This window comes from Diadema antillarum, unplaced genomic scaffold (assembly GCF_040938485.1).
Source record: "Diadema antillarum isolate AM-2024a unplaced genomic scaffold, OU_Dant_1.0 seq00001122_RagTag, whole genome shotgun sequence".
In the NCBI taxonomy this organism is placed as follows: Eukaryota; Metazoa; Echinodermata; class Echinoidea; order Diadematoida; family Diadematidae; genus Diadema; species Diadema antillarum.
The window spans coordinates 212,641-229,927 of NW_027271936.1; the positions used below are offsets into that span (position 1 = coordinate 212,641).

Consider the following 17,287-nt stretch of genomic DNA (forward strand, 5'->3'; position numbering starts at 1 on the left):
AGTGATGACCCACACGCGGAACAATACCTGATTATATACCCCGATTTAATGGTCATTCTGATTTTTGTGAAAATTTATTTTTCATACTTCTTTAAAAATTTCACCAAAAGTGTGCACCAGAACGCTGAATTTCAGGTCTGAAAATTCAAAATCTCCCCCTTTAGGTCCCCTTCTATGGACTTATACAAAGTGAAGACTCACCGGCACACGGATCAAGAGATAACAGATACTATAATCAAGAACATTTAGTCATCCATGAACATAGTTTTCTTTCTGTTTTGACTGGAGAATTTCAAAATTTACCACATAAAGTGTTTACAAGATTGTTGAATTTCACTAAAAATGCAAAAGTTTGCTTGTGTGGCAGAGGGCTTTTTCGCCCTCGCTTCAATGTCTCTATCCCTCCTTTCACCTCCCACAGTCCCCCCCCCCCCCCAAAAAAATGTCGACAGTGCTTGTATGGCCTATGCATCCCCCCCCCCCCCCCCCCCCCCCCCCAATGCTGAAATGCTGCTAACATGGTCCGGCAACGGAACGGGTGGGTCAGGGGTTCAGCACCCCTGTGAAAAAAGTTGTTCCCAGGGGCCTGCACTCACCACTTAGAAATAGAGATAGGGATTTTACGGGATTTAGAATATTTCGTCGAGGCGGCCATATTGGAATTCAAAATGGCGGCCATTCGATGTTTGTCAGACACTTAAAATCAATCTGTCATCAAATTCAATATGTCAAAACGCCCATGTGTACCACATTTTGGTGCCACAGGTCATTCAGAACTGAAGATAGGGATCTTTAAATTTGTTTTGTGATGGCGGCCATATTGGAATTCAAAATGGTGGCCGACCCCGTGGTCAGATCTCTTGTATCCGGCAATATTTGAAATCAGCGCCCCAAAATACCCCTATATGCAAAATTTCATACTTTCCGCCGGATGTGAGCATCTCGACCAAATTTTGTTACATAATTTTATCTGCCCTACTACATGTATTGTGCTAATGTCGAGAGAAAGGAGACTAGAATCTAGACTAGACCTTCAGTAGGGCCTTCACGCGTTGTCGGCATGCTGACAGAAATGACACGTGGTAAAAGACGAGCGAAGGTTGCGAAATCCACGTTCACAGACAGTGTACTCGACCCTGTATCCGGTACAGCTTTCGACGTCTGGAAGTTGTGTATGTCCTTCACAGCAACCCGAACGATGTCGTCTGATGATTTTAAACCCTGGGCCTACTTATACTGCACATCTGCGGCTGGTATCGATTCGAAATTATCTACATCAAACTATCATTGTATTCATATGAGGTTTGTGAGATGGCCAGGTTAATGACATTTGATCAAGCAGCAATCAAAAACAAACGATCAGGGTAATTTGTTCTCGCCACCACTCGTGAGCATTCGTACCATTGCACTGCCTGGCATTGACATTCATTCGTTCAGATACTCGCCGTTTATTCTAGCAGGAATTGCAGATCTCGGTCATCAATATTCAATAAACATGTCTTACGGCACAGTCGGGTTTCTCGGAGCTGGAAAAATAGCTCAAACCATCGCCAAGGGTCTTCTAGCTGCAAGTAAGTACGTTGGGGGTACCACGTATCGACACCCTAAGGATCTGTAGCTTGTTTATTCTAAAAATATAATACAAATCCGCCTAATTCTTACCTCAAATATGCCATAAATACTGCAGTTTTGAATGTCGTGACCGTCTCGTTGATTATGAATCTCCGTTTTAAAATAGCGCAATTTTAGTGCGTGCGTTCCGTTTTCTTCGCGCAGCTAAAAAGGGAACCTTGCGATCGACACCCCCTCTCCTCCATAGGTATACACGTGAATTTCACAGCATAGGTATACACGTGAATTTCACAGGCCATAGGTAATACACGTGAATTTCACAGCCATGCGTCGTTACTGATCGGATGTGTAATTTTTAGCTTGGTTTGTTTGAGTTTGATTTTCGTTTCTTCGTTTTTATTGTTTTTATAGCTAATGACACTTAATCCCGCGCGTACTTTTTTGTTCTATACGCAAACAGCCATGATACGCAGGGTGTCGATGGGAAGGTGCCCTGTCGATAGGTGGTGCCCCAACCATACTATTATACTAAGTAGCGTAAACTACGTAGTACAATGTTATTGTCAATCCGAGTTTTAGTAATAAAATACTAAATCTTGAAATGGAACTCAATGTCACTACACTACCCTTCTCTCTCCTACTTTAATACTACTGCCTCCAATCTTATGGACTAACGTTGTCGTTAAATCTAACATACAAAAAGACCTAGGTCTATTGTATTATCAGATGATTATTACGTTAGGCAGTGAGACAAACTCATCATTTTTTAAATTGCTCCCAAAGGGCTTTAATGCTGCTGTCAAAGAATTGATAAAACTGGGATGTTTTCATTAACCTTGTCCTTGATTAAAATTTACCGTCGGCATAAATTAAGACTTTTTACATTTTTATAGGTTTTTATTAAAGTTTTCCTCAAATTGTTACTGATGTGCTCTACTAATGTTGCTGCTTTCACTCAATTCACATTTCTCTTTGGGTTGAAAATTAGTTCCCTTTAATTTCAGCCACTAGATCTATAAATTTCTAATTCTGCATATGTGACCCACTACAACAAAATGATCCTAAAGTCGGGCGAGGTCGATTATTTGAAAATTGCATGATATAATCCCCTAATCTTTCTGCTTTAAATTGATATATAACACATTTTATAAAAATAATCGGCTGCGGAGATATCATTGTTTAAAAGAGAGCATGTCGAGACGTCTGGAAAATCACTGTTTCAAGAAAAGCGCCCTAAAAGTCTTCCTTTCGACGCAATCGCGATCAAGGGACACGCAAGTCAGTTTTCACCTCTGGACAATAGAAGGTAAGCCCTAGCAACCCCCGAAGATTTCATTCAAGCACATCAGCGTCGGCGGTCTCCTCACCAACCAATCAGTGACCAGGATGTGAGAAGCGGCTGAGCATAGCGCACCCCGCCCGCACGCACCAGTCGACTGGGCAGTGTGCGAGCTTCACGCTTCGGTTAGCAGCAAGCAGCAAACTGACCAATGAGATTACTCTGGTCGTTGTTAGGGGCGGAACCTATCTGTGGCGCTCAATCCAAATTTTCGAACCAGTTTCTGCTTTGTTGAAATGCCCAAAAAACATGGCTCAGAAAAACGCTATTTTTTATCTTTCCTTTGATTATTTTGCTTCAAAATTTCGACAGATGATAGAAGATATGTTAGACTCCAACAATATATCAAAATCAGAAAATCGTAAGTTTTGACCAATTTTAATGCTCTGACTTCAAACTCGATTTTCACGGCTTCGACCGTGCGCGACTTTAGGACCTTTTTGTTGTAGCGGGTCACATATAATAGACATGTAGATATAAAGGTGTTTTATGACTAAACATGATTATTTTCTTCTTTTTTTCCTTCAAATTTTAGCAGGGGTACGTATGAATCTCTGGCCTCAAATTTATTATTTATCTTTTTTGGAGTATGGTGGTGATGCAACATTTTCATTGATTGTCTGTACTACTATGTTCATCCTCGACAGATGCTGTTGCACCAGACAGGATAGCTGCTAGTGATCCAGCGAGAAAAAATCTTCAAGTTTTGCAGGTAAAGCAAAGATCATCTTTTCACAGGGCTGCCAACATGAAGTCAGAGCTTGGAGTATGAAAATTCTGTCACAGGAGAGTGCAGCGAGGCAAAATCTGCCCTCTGTATTTAGTATCACATAGAAAATGGAAATGGAATTGACAAATCCGAACAATCAGGAACCATCAGCCTCTGTGACCTAGCTGTGAACTTGTCTATATCTGCAGGATGCAGTAGCAAATTATAACTCAAGAATTGTGATTCCTAGATGAGCACTGAACATTCCCCTCCCTTTTATTATTTAAAAGGGGGCACTGCACATGGTCTAGAGGATAAGACTCTTGACTTTCAATGGAGGACCCAAGTTCAAATCTGGTCCAGTGCCTTTGTCCTTGGACAAGATATTTTTACCTTCTATGTCCCTCTTGACCCATTTGTGTAAATGGGCACCTGGTAATGCTAGGATAATAATAATGGCAGGACCCTCTGGTAGAGCAGGGTATACACTAAAGAAGCTGCCCTGGATAAAGGAAACATTATCATTACCTCCGCCAAGGGAGGAGGTTATGTTTTCATTACCGTTGGTTTGTTTGTTTGTTCGTTAGTTAGTTAGTTTGTCTGTGTGCAAAATAACTCAAAAAGTAGTCAACGGATTGGAATGAAACTTGCAGGAAAGGTTGAGAATGACACAAGTAACAAACGATTAACTTTTGGTAGTGATCCGAAAATTTTTGGAGAATTTATGAAGGATTTTTTATATTTTGGCAGGTAGGGTCAATGAACTTGGGAGTTCAGGCTGCGCGTATTTGAGGTTTGCATGCGCGCACTAAATTGCGTGCTCTAGTTTCTGCTAGAGTGAGGCATGCCGTGCAGCTGAGGGTTTATGACGTAACAAAGGCTTCTACTATATTGGGAAATTGGGCTACTTTCAGCACACAATGTACGTATGGGTGGAAATCGCTGATATCTCTAATGGAAGAACAAGATTAGTGGTGGAAAATGAGCTGCATGCTTGACGGAGGTCTGCGCAGTCAGAGTGCTTATCTAGTTATTATTATTATTATTATTATTATTATTATTATTATTGTTATTATTATTATTATTACTATTAATGATGATAATAATAATACGATCATCTTCATTTGTTTCACAAAAGAGGGGGACTGGCCCTTTTTGCTGAACCCAAAGTTCATGCCGCTTTCTCTTTAGTATAATTGCTTTCATTTCTTTTTATGTTTACCAACTAAACCAGGACTTGGGTGTGAAAGCAGCAGATGGTAACACAGAACTGGTGAAAAATGCAGACACAATCTTTCTGGCTGTCAAGCCGACCGTTGCTGGCAGGGTTTTGGAGGAGGTTGCCCCTCACATCACCAGGGATCACCTAGTTGTCTCCTTGGCTGCTGGTATCACCATCGATATCCTTGAAGATGTATGTGTGCACCTGTTTTTGTTATTTTATTTTTTGTTCGTTTAGTTGTGTTTGTTTTTTCCTGTTTGTTCCCTTTTGATATTGTTTGTTTTGTTTTGTTTTGTTTTGTTTTGTTTTGGGTTGTTCGTTTGTTTGTTGTTGTTGTTTTTTTTTTTTGGGGGGGGGTGTCACGTAAAACTGCAAATGATTGTAAGAAATATCGACGTAATCAAAGACACTTTTCAGAACTTTTCCCTCTTGTCTTGATTGTTATTAATTCATTACTTTTTCCTTGATCATGTTGATCAGAATTGAATGTACAATTGCATTTTTTTTTTTCGAAGTAGGTTTTATCGTGCAAAAATTTGGAGATATCTTTCTATGTTTAAGTATTGTTTGCTACATTTCATTATTGGTATCATAATGTAAGACAAGAATTATGGTTAAAGGTCCAGTTTAAAACTGGACCTTTAACCTTTAAAGAATAAACAGGGCAAGTGAATCAGAGTATACAGGAATTTACTCTCTGAAAGGTCAACCCATGACAACACTCCTGAACACCGAAGATTGATCAGTGGGGAGAGATTGAGTGAGACAATAATTATTAAAGGGATGAACGGTGGTAAGGGATGAACCGCGGGACAGTTTAGGTTTTGATGGAAGCAGGTTTCAAACTGTGTATGTGTGTTTGTGAGATAATGAGAAACCTCTTATGAAATATGAAGGAACCTATGTAATTCTTAGAGAAATTCACAGTTCATTTGATGAAAATAATTGTCTTGAAATGGCTGAAATATCCAAAGAAACGATCCTAATAAAGTGTGACAGTCCATGACTTTTAATGGGGTCTCTTTGTTTTACCTTGTTTTTGGATATCTCAGTCATTTAAAAACTGAGTTTTATCATAATAAATGTACAATTTCCCTTAGAATTGTATGCTCTTTAACATTGCATAAAGAGGTATCTAAATAGCTCACAAAATATTTAAAGCTGAATCCTCACCACAACCAATACTACTATACCATCCCTTTAAATGTTTAATGCCCTACATTGTATTGTTTTGTTGTCGGTAGTAGTACTTTGTTTTGGTTTGTTATTAAATATGCACTCATGGCTATATTTAGATTGACCTATAAGTTGGCTGCTCTGTGCTAATTGCTGTACTTCAGAAGGGCAAGGTTGCTATTTAAACAAATGTACAAGAAAAGGAAAATAATTTGTGTGTCTCATTTTTCATTGAAATTGAAAGGAACATATTAAGGTCACCCATGAAAGCTATAAACAATACATACCAAGAAAATGACATTTTATTTCACAGATCTGGACTGCCTGCCTAAAGGGGCGTATGTGATTATTTTAGCATGCTACATTAATTGAAGAACCATGGAGTTTAACCCATTGATATGAGGACAGACTGATTTTGCTACAACACGCGTTTCCCATAGACACCTGCCCGAGTATCTTTGGGACTCGTCCTCAACGGGTCAAAATTGAATACATGCAAAGTCTGGTCTGCTCATGAATGTGATTTGCTAGTGTTTCCTAAAAACAAGATAACTATCATAGTGCTGAGTATTTTCGTAAAAGTGGTTAATCTCCCAATAAGCTTTTAATGAAAATCGATGTGTTTTTATTTCTATTCGCAGAGTCTCCCCACGAAAAGTAGGGTCATCCGGGCCATGCCGAACACTCCGCTTATCATCCAGCAGGGCGCCACCATCTTTGCCTGCGGGAAGAACACCAAGGAGGGTGACGGAAAGATACTTCAATCTCTCCTCTCACAGCTGGGCCTGTGCATTGAGGGGGATGAAACGGTGATTGACGCTGCCATGGCACTCAGTGGGTGTGGTCCAGCCTATGTGAGTACTACGTGGAACGTAGAATCGTAGCTCACTGATGCGACTGTAACTGGCATGGTTAACAAAATAAGGCGGGCATTCCTGGAAGGACAGGAATGATTGTTCATTCTGTAGATCATAGTGCATAATTGAAGCATATATTAGTACCGCCTCAAAGAAGATACGACATTGCAGTCCAACCTCTCTTTATCCTACACTACCTACATAGCTACCACTGGGTCGACAAATACACTATCATGTATGTACATAAGCATTGATTCTCCCATATATCTGGCCAAATACGATGTAGCTTATCAGGATGGGCACCGGTCTCAACATGGCTGGATATTAAACAGAGGTCGTACTGTATGTATGAAATCTTACATTTTTGTTCCATCAATATAATACCTTGACAAAGTCAAAGACATGAAACCTGCAAACAAACAATCAAATGTGATGGGCCCATGATGAGTAATGACTTTTAATATTTGTGTCAAAGTCAAAAGTTTGATATCTTTCTTACTTCCTGTTGAAATTTCCATGTTTAAGGTTGTTTTGTAATGCTGTCTGTATGAGGTTGGTTCAATTAGCAATGTGAATCAATCCACAGCGTTTAAGCCCTATTCAACTGCATGCATCAATGCCTTTAGACTTGAAAGCTAAAAATAAAAAATATTTCATGATAATGATAACAATTGGTGGTGTGCTTTCTTCATGCTTCAGTGGTAATTCTTAGAAATTAACTAGGACTAACAGTGTTTGAAATCATAGGGAAGCTGACAGCCAAGAAAATGTAACAAAAGAGGCAGAGCCAAAGAATGCAATCCCAATAGACAACCTACGTAAGTGTGACATCACAATAGCCATTCATGCTCAATGCCGTGGATGCTGGTTCTTAAAGGTCCTATTTACCTTTGGGAACAGTGATTTTAAAAAAATATCAAGATATGACATTTAATGCATGTGTGTAGGTCTGTTGTACCACAAAACATGCCACCATATAAAATTTTTGCAATCAAGCCTAAAATACAAGGAGGTATCTGTATTTTTCTCAATAAACCGTAACTGCAGACGGTTTAGTCTGGATACATTAAATATCTATTGTTCACATTTTGTATGCTTGACAATACTTAACATCGATTTTACAGATTCATATTTTTACAGTGGTTGTTTCTATCCCTAACTCATATTTTAGAACTATTTTAAAGCACTAATGCTGGGTTTTTTTTACGTGTAGTGAGCAAAGTTGTAAAGAAAATGCCAAGCTTTGCTTTGATGTAAATTGTTAAAGACAATTATTCTAGGATTGTTTTCCTTTCAAATGACCACTACCTTTGCATTATTGAAAAGCATGACTTTTGCACACAAAACAGTGACAGAAACTTAGAATTTACATTGGTACATGCAAATCCAGTCGGCAACACTGCTTGCTAGTCAATCACCACATAAAATGCAAGCTGTGTGTGAGAGGAACGAAATCGTGTGAAACGTTTTCGTTATACTGCATGGCATTTGGCGGTTTATGAATCGGGTCGGGCGGGTTTGTGCATTTGAATAAAATATGCAAAGTTGGCACGCCGTCGTCTGAGTCGGGTGTGCGAACGTGGCACATAAAGAGTTTTAAAAGCGAGTAATGTCAGTATTTCGTGTTAGGTACACTTGGGATTGAAGTTAGGGATTGGGATTGAAGTTGATTGAAGTAAAGGGCACCAGGCAAGCAGTGTAGGCATAGAGGTGAAGACGGGGCAGTGGTGGTATAAAAGTTGCACTTTCCTCCGTGTGTTTTCTCACAGGCTTACGTGGCGATAGATGCTCTTGCTGATGGAGGAGTTAAGATGGGTCTCCCAAGAGATGTGGCAATCAAGCTGAGTGCACAAGCATTACTGGTGAGTCTATAACCCTATTATTTTTAGCCTGTTGACTGAACTGTTCATTCCTTCACATGCTCCTTTTGGTGATCACTGCAAACGAAGTAATCTGTGCGTGAGTCAATGTTGCCTCCATACCAATAAAAAAGTTTCACCATGCAATCATGTATGAAAAAGAAGAGCTTGGTTGAGTTGATGTTTCATGTCAAATATTTGAGAAGTTAAAGGTACCATTTACCATTGGGAGCAGTGATTAAAAAAATGTTTGAGATATCACATTTGATGCATACAGTGTACGTATGTAGGTCAGTTGTATCACAAAACATCCTACTGTATATTTTTTTCAATGAAGCCTAAAATATAAGGAGATATCACTATTTTCCTACTAAACCATAACTCTTTTAACTGTACTTAGTCTAGAAACATTTTTATCATAACTATTGTTCACATTTTGTAACACAAACACCTAACATTGATTAAACACTTAACATTGATTATACTGATTCAAATCTTTACAGTGTTGTTTTTGCCGCTGGGGCCCTGACTCACATTTTAAAACTATTTTGAAGCATTAATGCTGGGTTTTTGTTTCATCTGCAAAGGGTAAATAATGCCTTTAAAGGATAATCAAGTCCCTTTAACTTGAAATACACAAGTTGTTGCACAAACTGAAATGGTCAGGTCTTACCTTATGTTTCACTTAGCATCCCTTTGTCACACTACATTGAGTGCCACATACAACTCCAATGGTCTCCTTGTTTGACCCAAGTGACCATTCAGTTTTGCTTGTAAGCCAAAGGAGTATATGTGAGTGTGTATGTCTGTGTGCCATGTTTGAAGATTAAAACGTTCCCTAATAATTCAAGTGTAGATGATATCTCTTGTGTCTGAATGTGTGAATCTCTGAAATTATTTTTTTTTTTCCCAATTGGTGAGATAATTACAGTTCACTCCCATAATGAACACAGTTATAGCGAAATTTTGTTTTTAAACTTAAGTAAACTGAAGTAAAACCTCAGTTCCCAAAATTATCTTACTGTATATCTTTATGTACGGTACTGTTTGGCTATCAAAATGTTGATATAACGAAAGAAAACTGTTGGTCCTGAAGAATTTGTTATAACAGTAATCACCTACTCTAAAATTGTTTCCGTGCATTTTCTTTTTGTGAATTTTGTGAGAGCCAAGATTCACGAAATTGAAATGCACACAAAAGTTCTTGTCTACACTATATGCATTGAATGCCAGTGGCAATTCGCAAAAGTTTTATGCTACAATAAAGGCCATTGGCTCCGATTCGCGAAATTTTCGTACAGCGAATATATTGTGTTATACAGTATATGCTGTGGGCTGCAATCCATTAATCTAAAGGAGCTGAATGAGTTACGATAAAGAAATGGTTGATGATTTTCTCCAATGGAAATGCAGGGATCAGCCACAATGGTACTGGGAGGCAACAAGCACCCATCGCAGCTCAAGGATGAGGTCTGCTCACCGGGAGGAACAGCGATCGATGCCATCCATGAACTGGAGAAGGGCGGCTTTCGGCACTGCCTGATCGAGGCCGTCGAGGCGGCTTGCCTGAAAGCCAGAAAGCTGAATGCCTTGCTGCAGTTTCAGAAGAAGAATTAGTTCTGTGCTGGGCTTGATGCAGTGTCAGGTACGCAATTCCAACTCATGTAGGAAGAAGTAAAATGAATGAGAAACACTCCTCTAAAACTAAGAACATGATTAAAATACAAACAGTTATAGTGGGGCAGATATGTGAAAAATTTGCTCACATCCGGCGGAAATTGTGAAATTTTGCATAGAGGGGTATTTTGGGGCGCTGATTTCAAAAATTGCCGGATCCAAGAGATCTGACTACTGGGTCGGCCGCCATTTTGAATTCCAATATGGCCGCCATGACGAAACGACGAAATCCCTATATCTTTGGTTCCACGTGACCTGTACACTGATAATTTGCTACAGAAGGGTATTTCTACATTCTCAATTCAATAGTGGATTGATATTAGAAGTCTATCAAACCTCATGGCCGCCATTTTGAAATCCAAGATGGCCGCCAAGACGAAACGTTGAAAAAGCCCTATTTTGAGTTCTAAATGACAAACGGAGCTCAAATTTGGTGCTCCAAGGTATGTGAACATATAAAAGTAAATAAAAGATAAATTTGTCATGCCAGACAAGCTGCATGGCCGCCAATTTGAATTCCAATATGGCCGCCCAGACAAAGTACAGTTGATAATCCCTATCTTGAATTGTAATTGACGAGGCGTTGGCATTAGCACACAAAAGTGTATTAACATGTTGGATTCAATAATGGATGAATTCAAAATGTTCGGCAAGCTGCATGGCCGCCATCTTGAATATCAATATGGCCGCCCAGACGAAAATGTTGAAGTTCCCTATCTTGAATTCTTAATGGCAAATAGAGGTAAATTTTGTTGCCCAGATTTCTTTAGAACGTGCCGATTTGAATAATTGGTCAATCGAAATGTGTCTGACCACCTACATGGCCGGCATTTGAATTCCATTATGGCCGCCCAAGCAAACATCGGGACTTAATTAGATCCCGCATGCACGGGGTGCAAAAAAAAAAGTGCAGCAAAAAGCCGTCATTCACGTTCACTGACGTCATAATGTAGGCCTACATACTCCAGCAGTGCGCACCCAATGAAATTACAAATGCGCGCTTAATCACTTACAAATGCGCGCTCAATCACTTATTCATTGTAAACAATGTCCAAGTCTTGTGTACCGTATTTGGAATACATTCCTACGGACATCGTGGTCATCGTGGGAACTCGCCTACGTCATGTAGTTGACTGATATTACCAAATAAAGGTAAATGAGATTTGTTCACTAAACCGTATTATATAAAGAAAATAATACTTAGGTTTAAGGTCGTGACGTTTTCAGTCAGATGCAGCTTGTTCTTATAGGGGTAAAAATGTCCTGGAACATGCAGTCGTTTGTGCCTTGTGCATGTTGCACCATATAAAATACCCATGTACGTGATGCATCTCTACTGACACATTTGCATTTCTGCATTATTTGTTTGATATCAGAATGAATTGAGAATGATCATGATAAAGACAAACTTTGTCTCTAAAAGGTTGACATAAGGTCAGTTACTGGCAGTTTGCACGCTGCAAAATTTCGAAGTTTTTGATAGAATATGTTAGCTATATTTGTATTTTGTATTTTTATTTGTTAGCTGCTTCATGAAGTTTGTAAATGTATAACTATGAAATGCTTTGATTTTCTTATCATCAAAATAGTCTTGCGACATTCATTCCTCTTGACGCTGTTACATATTCTACATGTATGTTCTTGTCCATCTATACTTATATAAACACATGATTTTCAGTACGTCTTCTAGACGTAGGGTATATTTGATGTACCAGTAAGCACGTTGAAATATTCCGCAAGACTTGTTATTCTGTAAAAGGCACTGAGAAGATAAAGACCGTAACAGAAACAGAATCTAGCATTACTGTTGTCATTCCAATAATTTCTTTATTTCACATTCTTTCTCTTCATTATCAATTACTGGACTCGAAGAAGACATCGTCAACAATGGCAAGTCCTATAGACTGGAACATTTGCGCTCTTTGTCAGGAACGTTCCGAGACTGAACCACTAAGAGATGCAAGTAGAGCGAGCAATCAGTCAAGTAGAGATGTCTATGAGACTCTAGCTCGAAACCTCAAGACATTGAATCATTTAGATGCCTTGCCTGGCGGGATAAACATCTGCAGACTAAATGACAGTTGTGGTATTGCAGAAACCCTAGCTGCACATGCTGCCAAATTAGTAGAGCAGATAAGCCGAAAAATTGTGCAAAATTTGACTAAAGCATGAAACTTTCACCAGTGTTAGTACATGTTATAAGATTCATTTTAAGATCGGGAGATAAGTTTGAATTGACCTCTGATTACCTCCAAAGGTCAATGACCTCAAAATTTGATAAACATTGATATTTTGCGTCATTAATTAATGTTAAATATGGTAATGATGTACTAAAGACTCATTTTTCTTACAGTGGAATTGTCTTCATGTTCCATAGAACCCTGACAGGTTTACTTTTGACCTCTGATGACCTGCAGAGTTAAATGACCTCAAAATATCAGAATATTAATATTTTGTCATTGATTAATGATAAACACGGCAATGATGTACTAAAACCTTTTTTTAACAGTGGAATTGCCTCAATGTTCCGCAGATCCTTGACAGGTTTTTAGCTTTGACCTCTAATGACTCCAGAGGTCAATCACCTCAAATTATCAGAATTTTGATATTTGGTGCAATTGGTTGATGATAAACATGATAACGATGTCCTAAACATTCATTTGTGTTACAACTGAATCGTTTTCCTATTCCTCAGATCAAGGGAAATTATTTACACGTCTCTGCCTTTGACCGCTGAGGACTGTGACAGGTCAATGACCTCAAAATATCAAAATATTGATATTTGATGTATGTTCAATGCTTAACTGTATACCTGGTGTGCTATTATGCATTATGCTATTAGCATTTATGCTACAAGAAGTGTCTTCTCATCCCACAGAACATTGGCCATTACGGTACCCTATGTATATCCAACTTTGACCTCCAAGGACAATGTGAGGTCAGACTTTTAGAATATCAAAATTTGTGTAGGACTGCAAATATTGATGTTTGGCTTCATTGGTTTAATCCTGAATGTTTAATCATGTACAAATCACGCCTTGACGTTATAATCAAAGTATATGTATGCATATTCCACAAAGCATTGGTTCATAGTAACAGGTCTCAGGAATGTGAGCGGTCAATTACTTCAGAAATGAAGCTTACGTGTCTTCATCAGTGATGGCAGTGACCTCAAATATAATATTTATGTTAGGGTTAGTTATGCAGACTAGCTTGCATGAAATTATGTGTAACATTATCCAATTTGCACTGGGCAAAATTTGTACGCTTAAACATGGAAGGTGGGGAGAGGAGTACCATATTTTGGGTTGATGCTTAATGGTTTGTAAAAAGGCATATGGCAAACTAAGTCCCTTGAACTGGATGAAAGGATGACAGATGCTAACTAGAAAACAACAGGCCCACCTCATCAGGTGTACGTCACAAGCCAAACAACCCGAGTCGTACAGCACATGAGTTACGCAGCCCACGAGTCATACATCCCGTGACCTAAACACTAGATGAACAAGGTCAATGAGCTCGACATCAAATATAATAGGCCCAAAAGCTGAGCGGTCCGCGAACTCGACACTCGACGAAAACAAGGCCCACGAGATTAATATATGTATTACATCAGAAAGCTTAATCTATTCAGTGTAGGTCTTGTGGACCTCCCCCTCCCCCCATGTGTTGGACCCTTATGGGCCTGGTTTGCCTATACTATAAGCAGGGCTCGACACTAACGGTGGCCCGGTGGCCCGGGGCCACTAAAAACGCACATCGGGCCACCAAAATTTCAGAAATGAAGACTTTGGTGGCCTGATCGGGCCACCAAAAAATGTCGGATGTTTGCCTTTGGGCCACCAAAAATAAAAGTTAGTGTGGAGCCCTGCTATAAGTGTCAAGCTCATGGGCAATGCTACCTAGTTTCGAGCTGGCGGGCCTGTGTCGGTCAGTGTCAAGCTCGTGGGCTTCATGGTTCCGATGAATAACTCATGGTCGTGGAGCATATAAGTGACGTCATGGACCATTTGGAAAGCGACATGCTGTGAGGCATAACATGCATTCCACATGAAGCAACCCTGTGTCTTGCAACTTGCTATTGTCATCCAATTGAGTTTGGGTCATTACGTCAGGCAATTTTGGGCATTTTTTTAATGACCTCTTTAGGTACCCTCAATTCAAAATAGGAGTGGAACTAGTATTTACTCTAATTGTCTTCTTTATGCTAGATACTCCTTAACACTTGGGCCTGGCCAAGAGTTGTGCCCCCATGCCCAAATATTGGTTGTTTCCAATATGCCGCCATCCGGTTTGCATCCAATGTGTGAATCAGGGTACGCTGACAGCGGGTAATATCACCTGCATGATCCGGTTAAGACTCTCTGCCAGCAAGTGATGATTCAGTGTAACCTGCTGAAATTGGTCTAGATCTATACCCTTGATCTCTTTCAAGACAGGGCAGCATCTGCGTCTTCAGTGAAGCACGCGATCGGCACACCAGGATCTCCTCCACGACTTAACTGGATAGACATCCTGAGGTCAGCCCAGCGTTCTTATAGGTGCACAGCCACTGAATGCGATCAGTCATCAGAGTCTTGCAGTGGCAATATCTAAACAGTTTGGGTGAAGGCAACCTTGTCTCTATGATGAGTGCATTGCACATAGAGTACAGGATGCACGAGATGATATAAGAAAGCTTCTTTTTGATTCGCGGGATAGGCTACAATCCTTTCTCAGGTAGAGGTTCTGAATTATCGGGTCGTGCTCAGTCTGCACACAGTGAGCTGAACACCATATCAAGTATGTGTGTATAATGATTGTGTGTAATGATATGGGAAAAATGCATGGAAAATCAAAATACATGTTTATGTATTTTACGTGGAATCAGTTCCTGTCTGTTGTCTTGGCAGAAATGCACCAATCTTGCGATGCTGTTGTTTATTATTTTCCCTCTCCATCACGGGTACATATGGAACGTGTTGATCAAAGTTTGTGTGATGTCGGAAAATGCGAGGCTGTATTGCACGTGGCCTTCAATTTGTTTTTCACATTATATTGGCATGTGTAACAGACTGCAACTCACCAAGATGCCTCTTGAAATGTTTTGAAAAAAGTTCTGCCTGATTTCACATGAGCGGATGATTATCAGTTGTCTTTCTGCTATCATCTTGTGTGAAACAAAGTATTGTTTCTATTCAAAAGATAGCGTGCCAATTAATCTGCACTTATTGTTGGTGCTCTATAGGCCCTATAAGACAATCAAACCCACCTTCAGCCTAGACATTCGTAGGCGTTGTGGTGTAGAGGGGGATCTGAACATCTCTCATGAAGCGAGACTTCTCTTTTCTTTTCTTTTCCCCACTAACAATGTGAAACAAAGATATCCGTAGGCGTTGTGGTATGTAGACGTGGTAGAGCGAGACTTCTCTTTTCTTTTGTTTTCTTTTCCCCACTAACAAAGTATACGTTTAGCAGGAAACATAGAAGCATTCGCACATACTGTTTACATTTCCCATCACATGCTTTTAAATCGGAAATTTCATGTAATTTACACATTTTGCCTGGAAAAGAATTACCAAGAACTTTTCAACACAACACATGTTCAAAAGAAACCATTTGGTTCATATATAATTTACTCTACGGAGTGATTCATAGGGGCCTACTTATCACCGTCCACGTACTCGAACAGTTTTCGCTAAAGATACAAGTATGTTTACAAGACTGCAAACATTAGAATGATTTGCCCCTTAACAAATCAGACTACATCTCTTGAAATGTCTTCAAACGTAAATTAAAGTAATTCCTCTTAAATGATTACTCTCTTATCTATCTATATATATATATATATATATATATATATATATACATATAATACACATACTGTCCTACTTTAGTGGGGGGGGGGGTTCCACAAATTGCTCAAATCCGATTTAGTGATATTTTCCTGGAAAAAAAAATATGGCTTAGAAATCAATCCTGTGAGATATGTCATTGGAATCGCCAGCGCAATATTATTTTGTTAATTTATAAGAAATAAATCGCATTTGTCACTTGCTGCCTTTTGCCAGGGTGGGGCGGTACAGGTTTGACAGATCTGCGAGAGCATTATACAGTGCAATTAATATTTCTTCACCGGGGACATGGTGATGTGCACTTTACAATTTCATGTTCAATTTTCCTAAAGAGTACACCTTAAGTGGGGCGGCGGAATTGTGTGTGTGTGTGTGTGTGTGTATGTGTGTGTGTTTTAAGTGTGGGGGTGGGGTAGGGCTCCGGGGCAGCGTTTTTGGCAAGGGTCAATGGTCGATTTTTTAATTATGCTTTTTCCGTTTTCAGTATGCACCAGACCAGATTAATAAATAGGACCATCCAATGCTCTCTATAGAACATCATCATGTTTACCATTAATCATGATGTCAAACATCAATATTCTGATAATTTGAGGTCATTTAACTGTCGAGGTCATCAGAGGTCAAAGGTGGAACTGCATGTGCTCTTTGGAATATATGAAGACAACGTCATTATTGTGTAAGTTCCCTAAAACTCCTTACTACTTTCTCCAAGCCGGCGACCAATTATTGTACAGAGGCGGATAGATATTGGATTGGTCTGTCACCTTCTCTCTGTACTGGTCGGGGGTTAAATACTCACATAGACACCAATCATCACCAAAATTCCAAAAGTAGAAGAAACTAAATATTGTTCCACAACACCAAATGCAAAATGCGTTAGAATGATAAAATTTACATGGATAACACCAATGCTACTAACGGCATATTTATTCCAACGACCTGCCTTCCTGTAGGTCTGAAACAAAAAAAAACTTCTTCACAAACAAGTTTCTTTCCTCTCAACTTAGTTCAGCATTCCACTCATCACTTAGGAACGTCTTTA

General features: G+C 39.4%; 1 protein-coding gene across 1 annotated transcript in view; it reads left to right on the forward strand.

Moving 5' to 3' along the window:
* The first annotated feature begins 1,190 nt into the window (after positions 1-1,190).
* Positions 1,191-17,287, forward strand: part of LOC139743925 (pyrroline-5-carboxylate reductase 1, mitochondrial-like) — a 28,608-nt gene continuing 12,511 nt past the window's right edge. The window contains exons 1-6 of the mRNA XM_071654393.1: positions 1,191-1,571; positions 3,559-3,623; positions 4,855-5,034; positions 6,660-6,872; positions 8,645-8,737; positions 10,148-10,379. Of these exons, the coding sequence (XP_071510494.1) occupies positions 1,496-1,571; positions 3,559-3,623; positions 4,855-5,034; positions 6,660-6,872; positions 8,645-8,737; positions 10,148-10,351 (831 nt within the window). The 5' untranslated portion in view covers positions 1,191-1,495 and the 3' untranslated portion in view covers positions 10,352-10,379. The remainder of the gene's footprint in view (positions 1,572-3,558; positions 3,624-4,854; positions 5,035-6,659; positions 6,873-8,644; positions 8,738-10,147; positions 10,380-17,287) is intronic.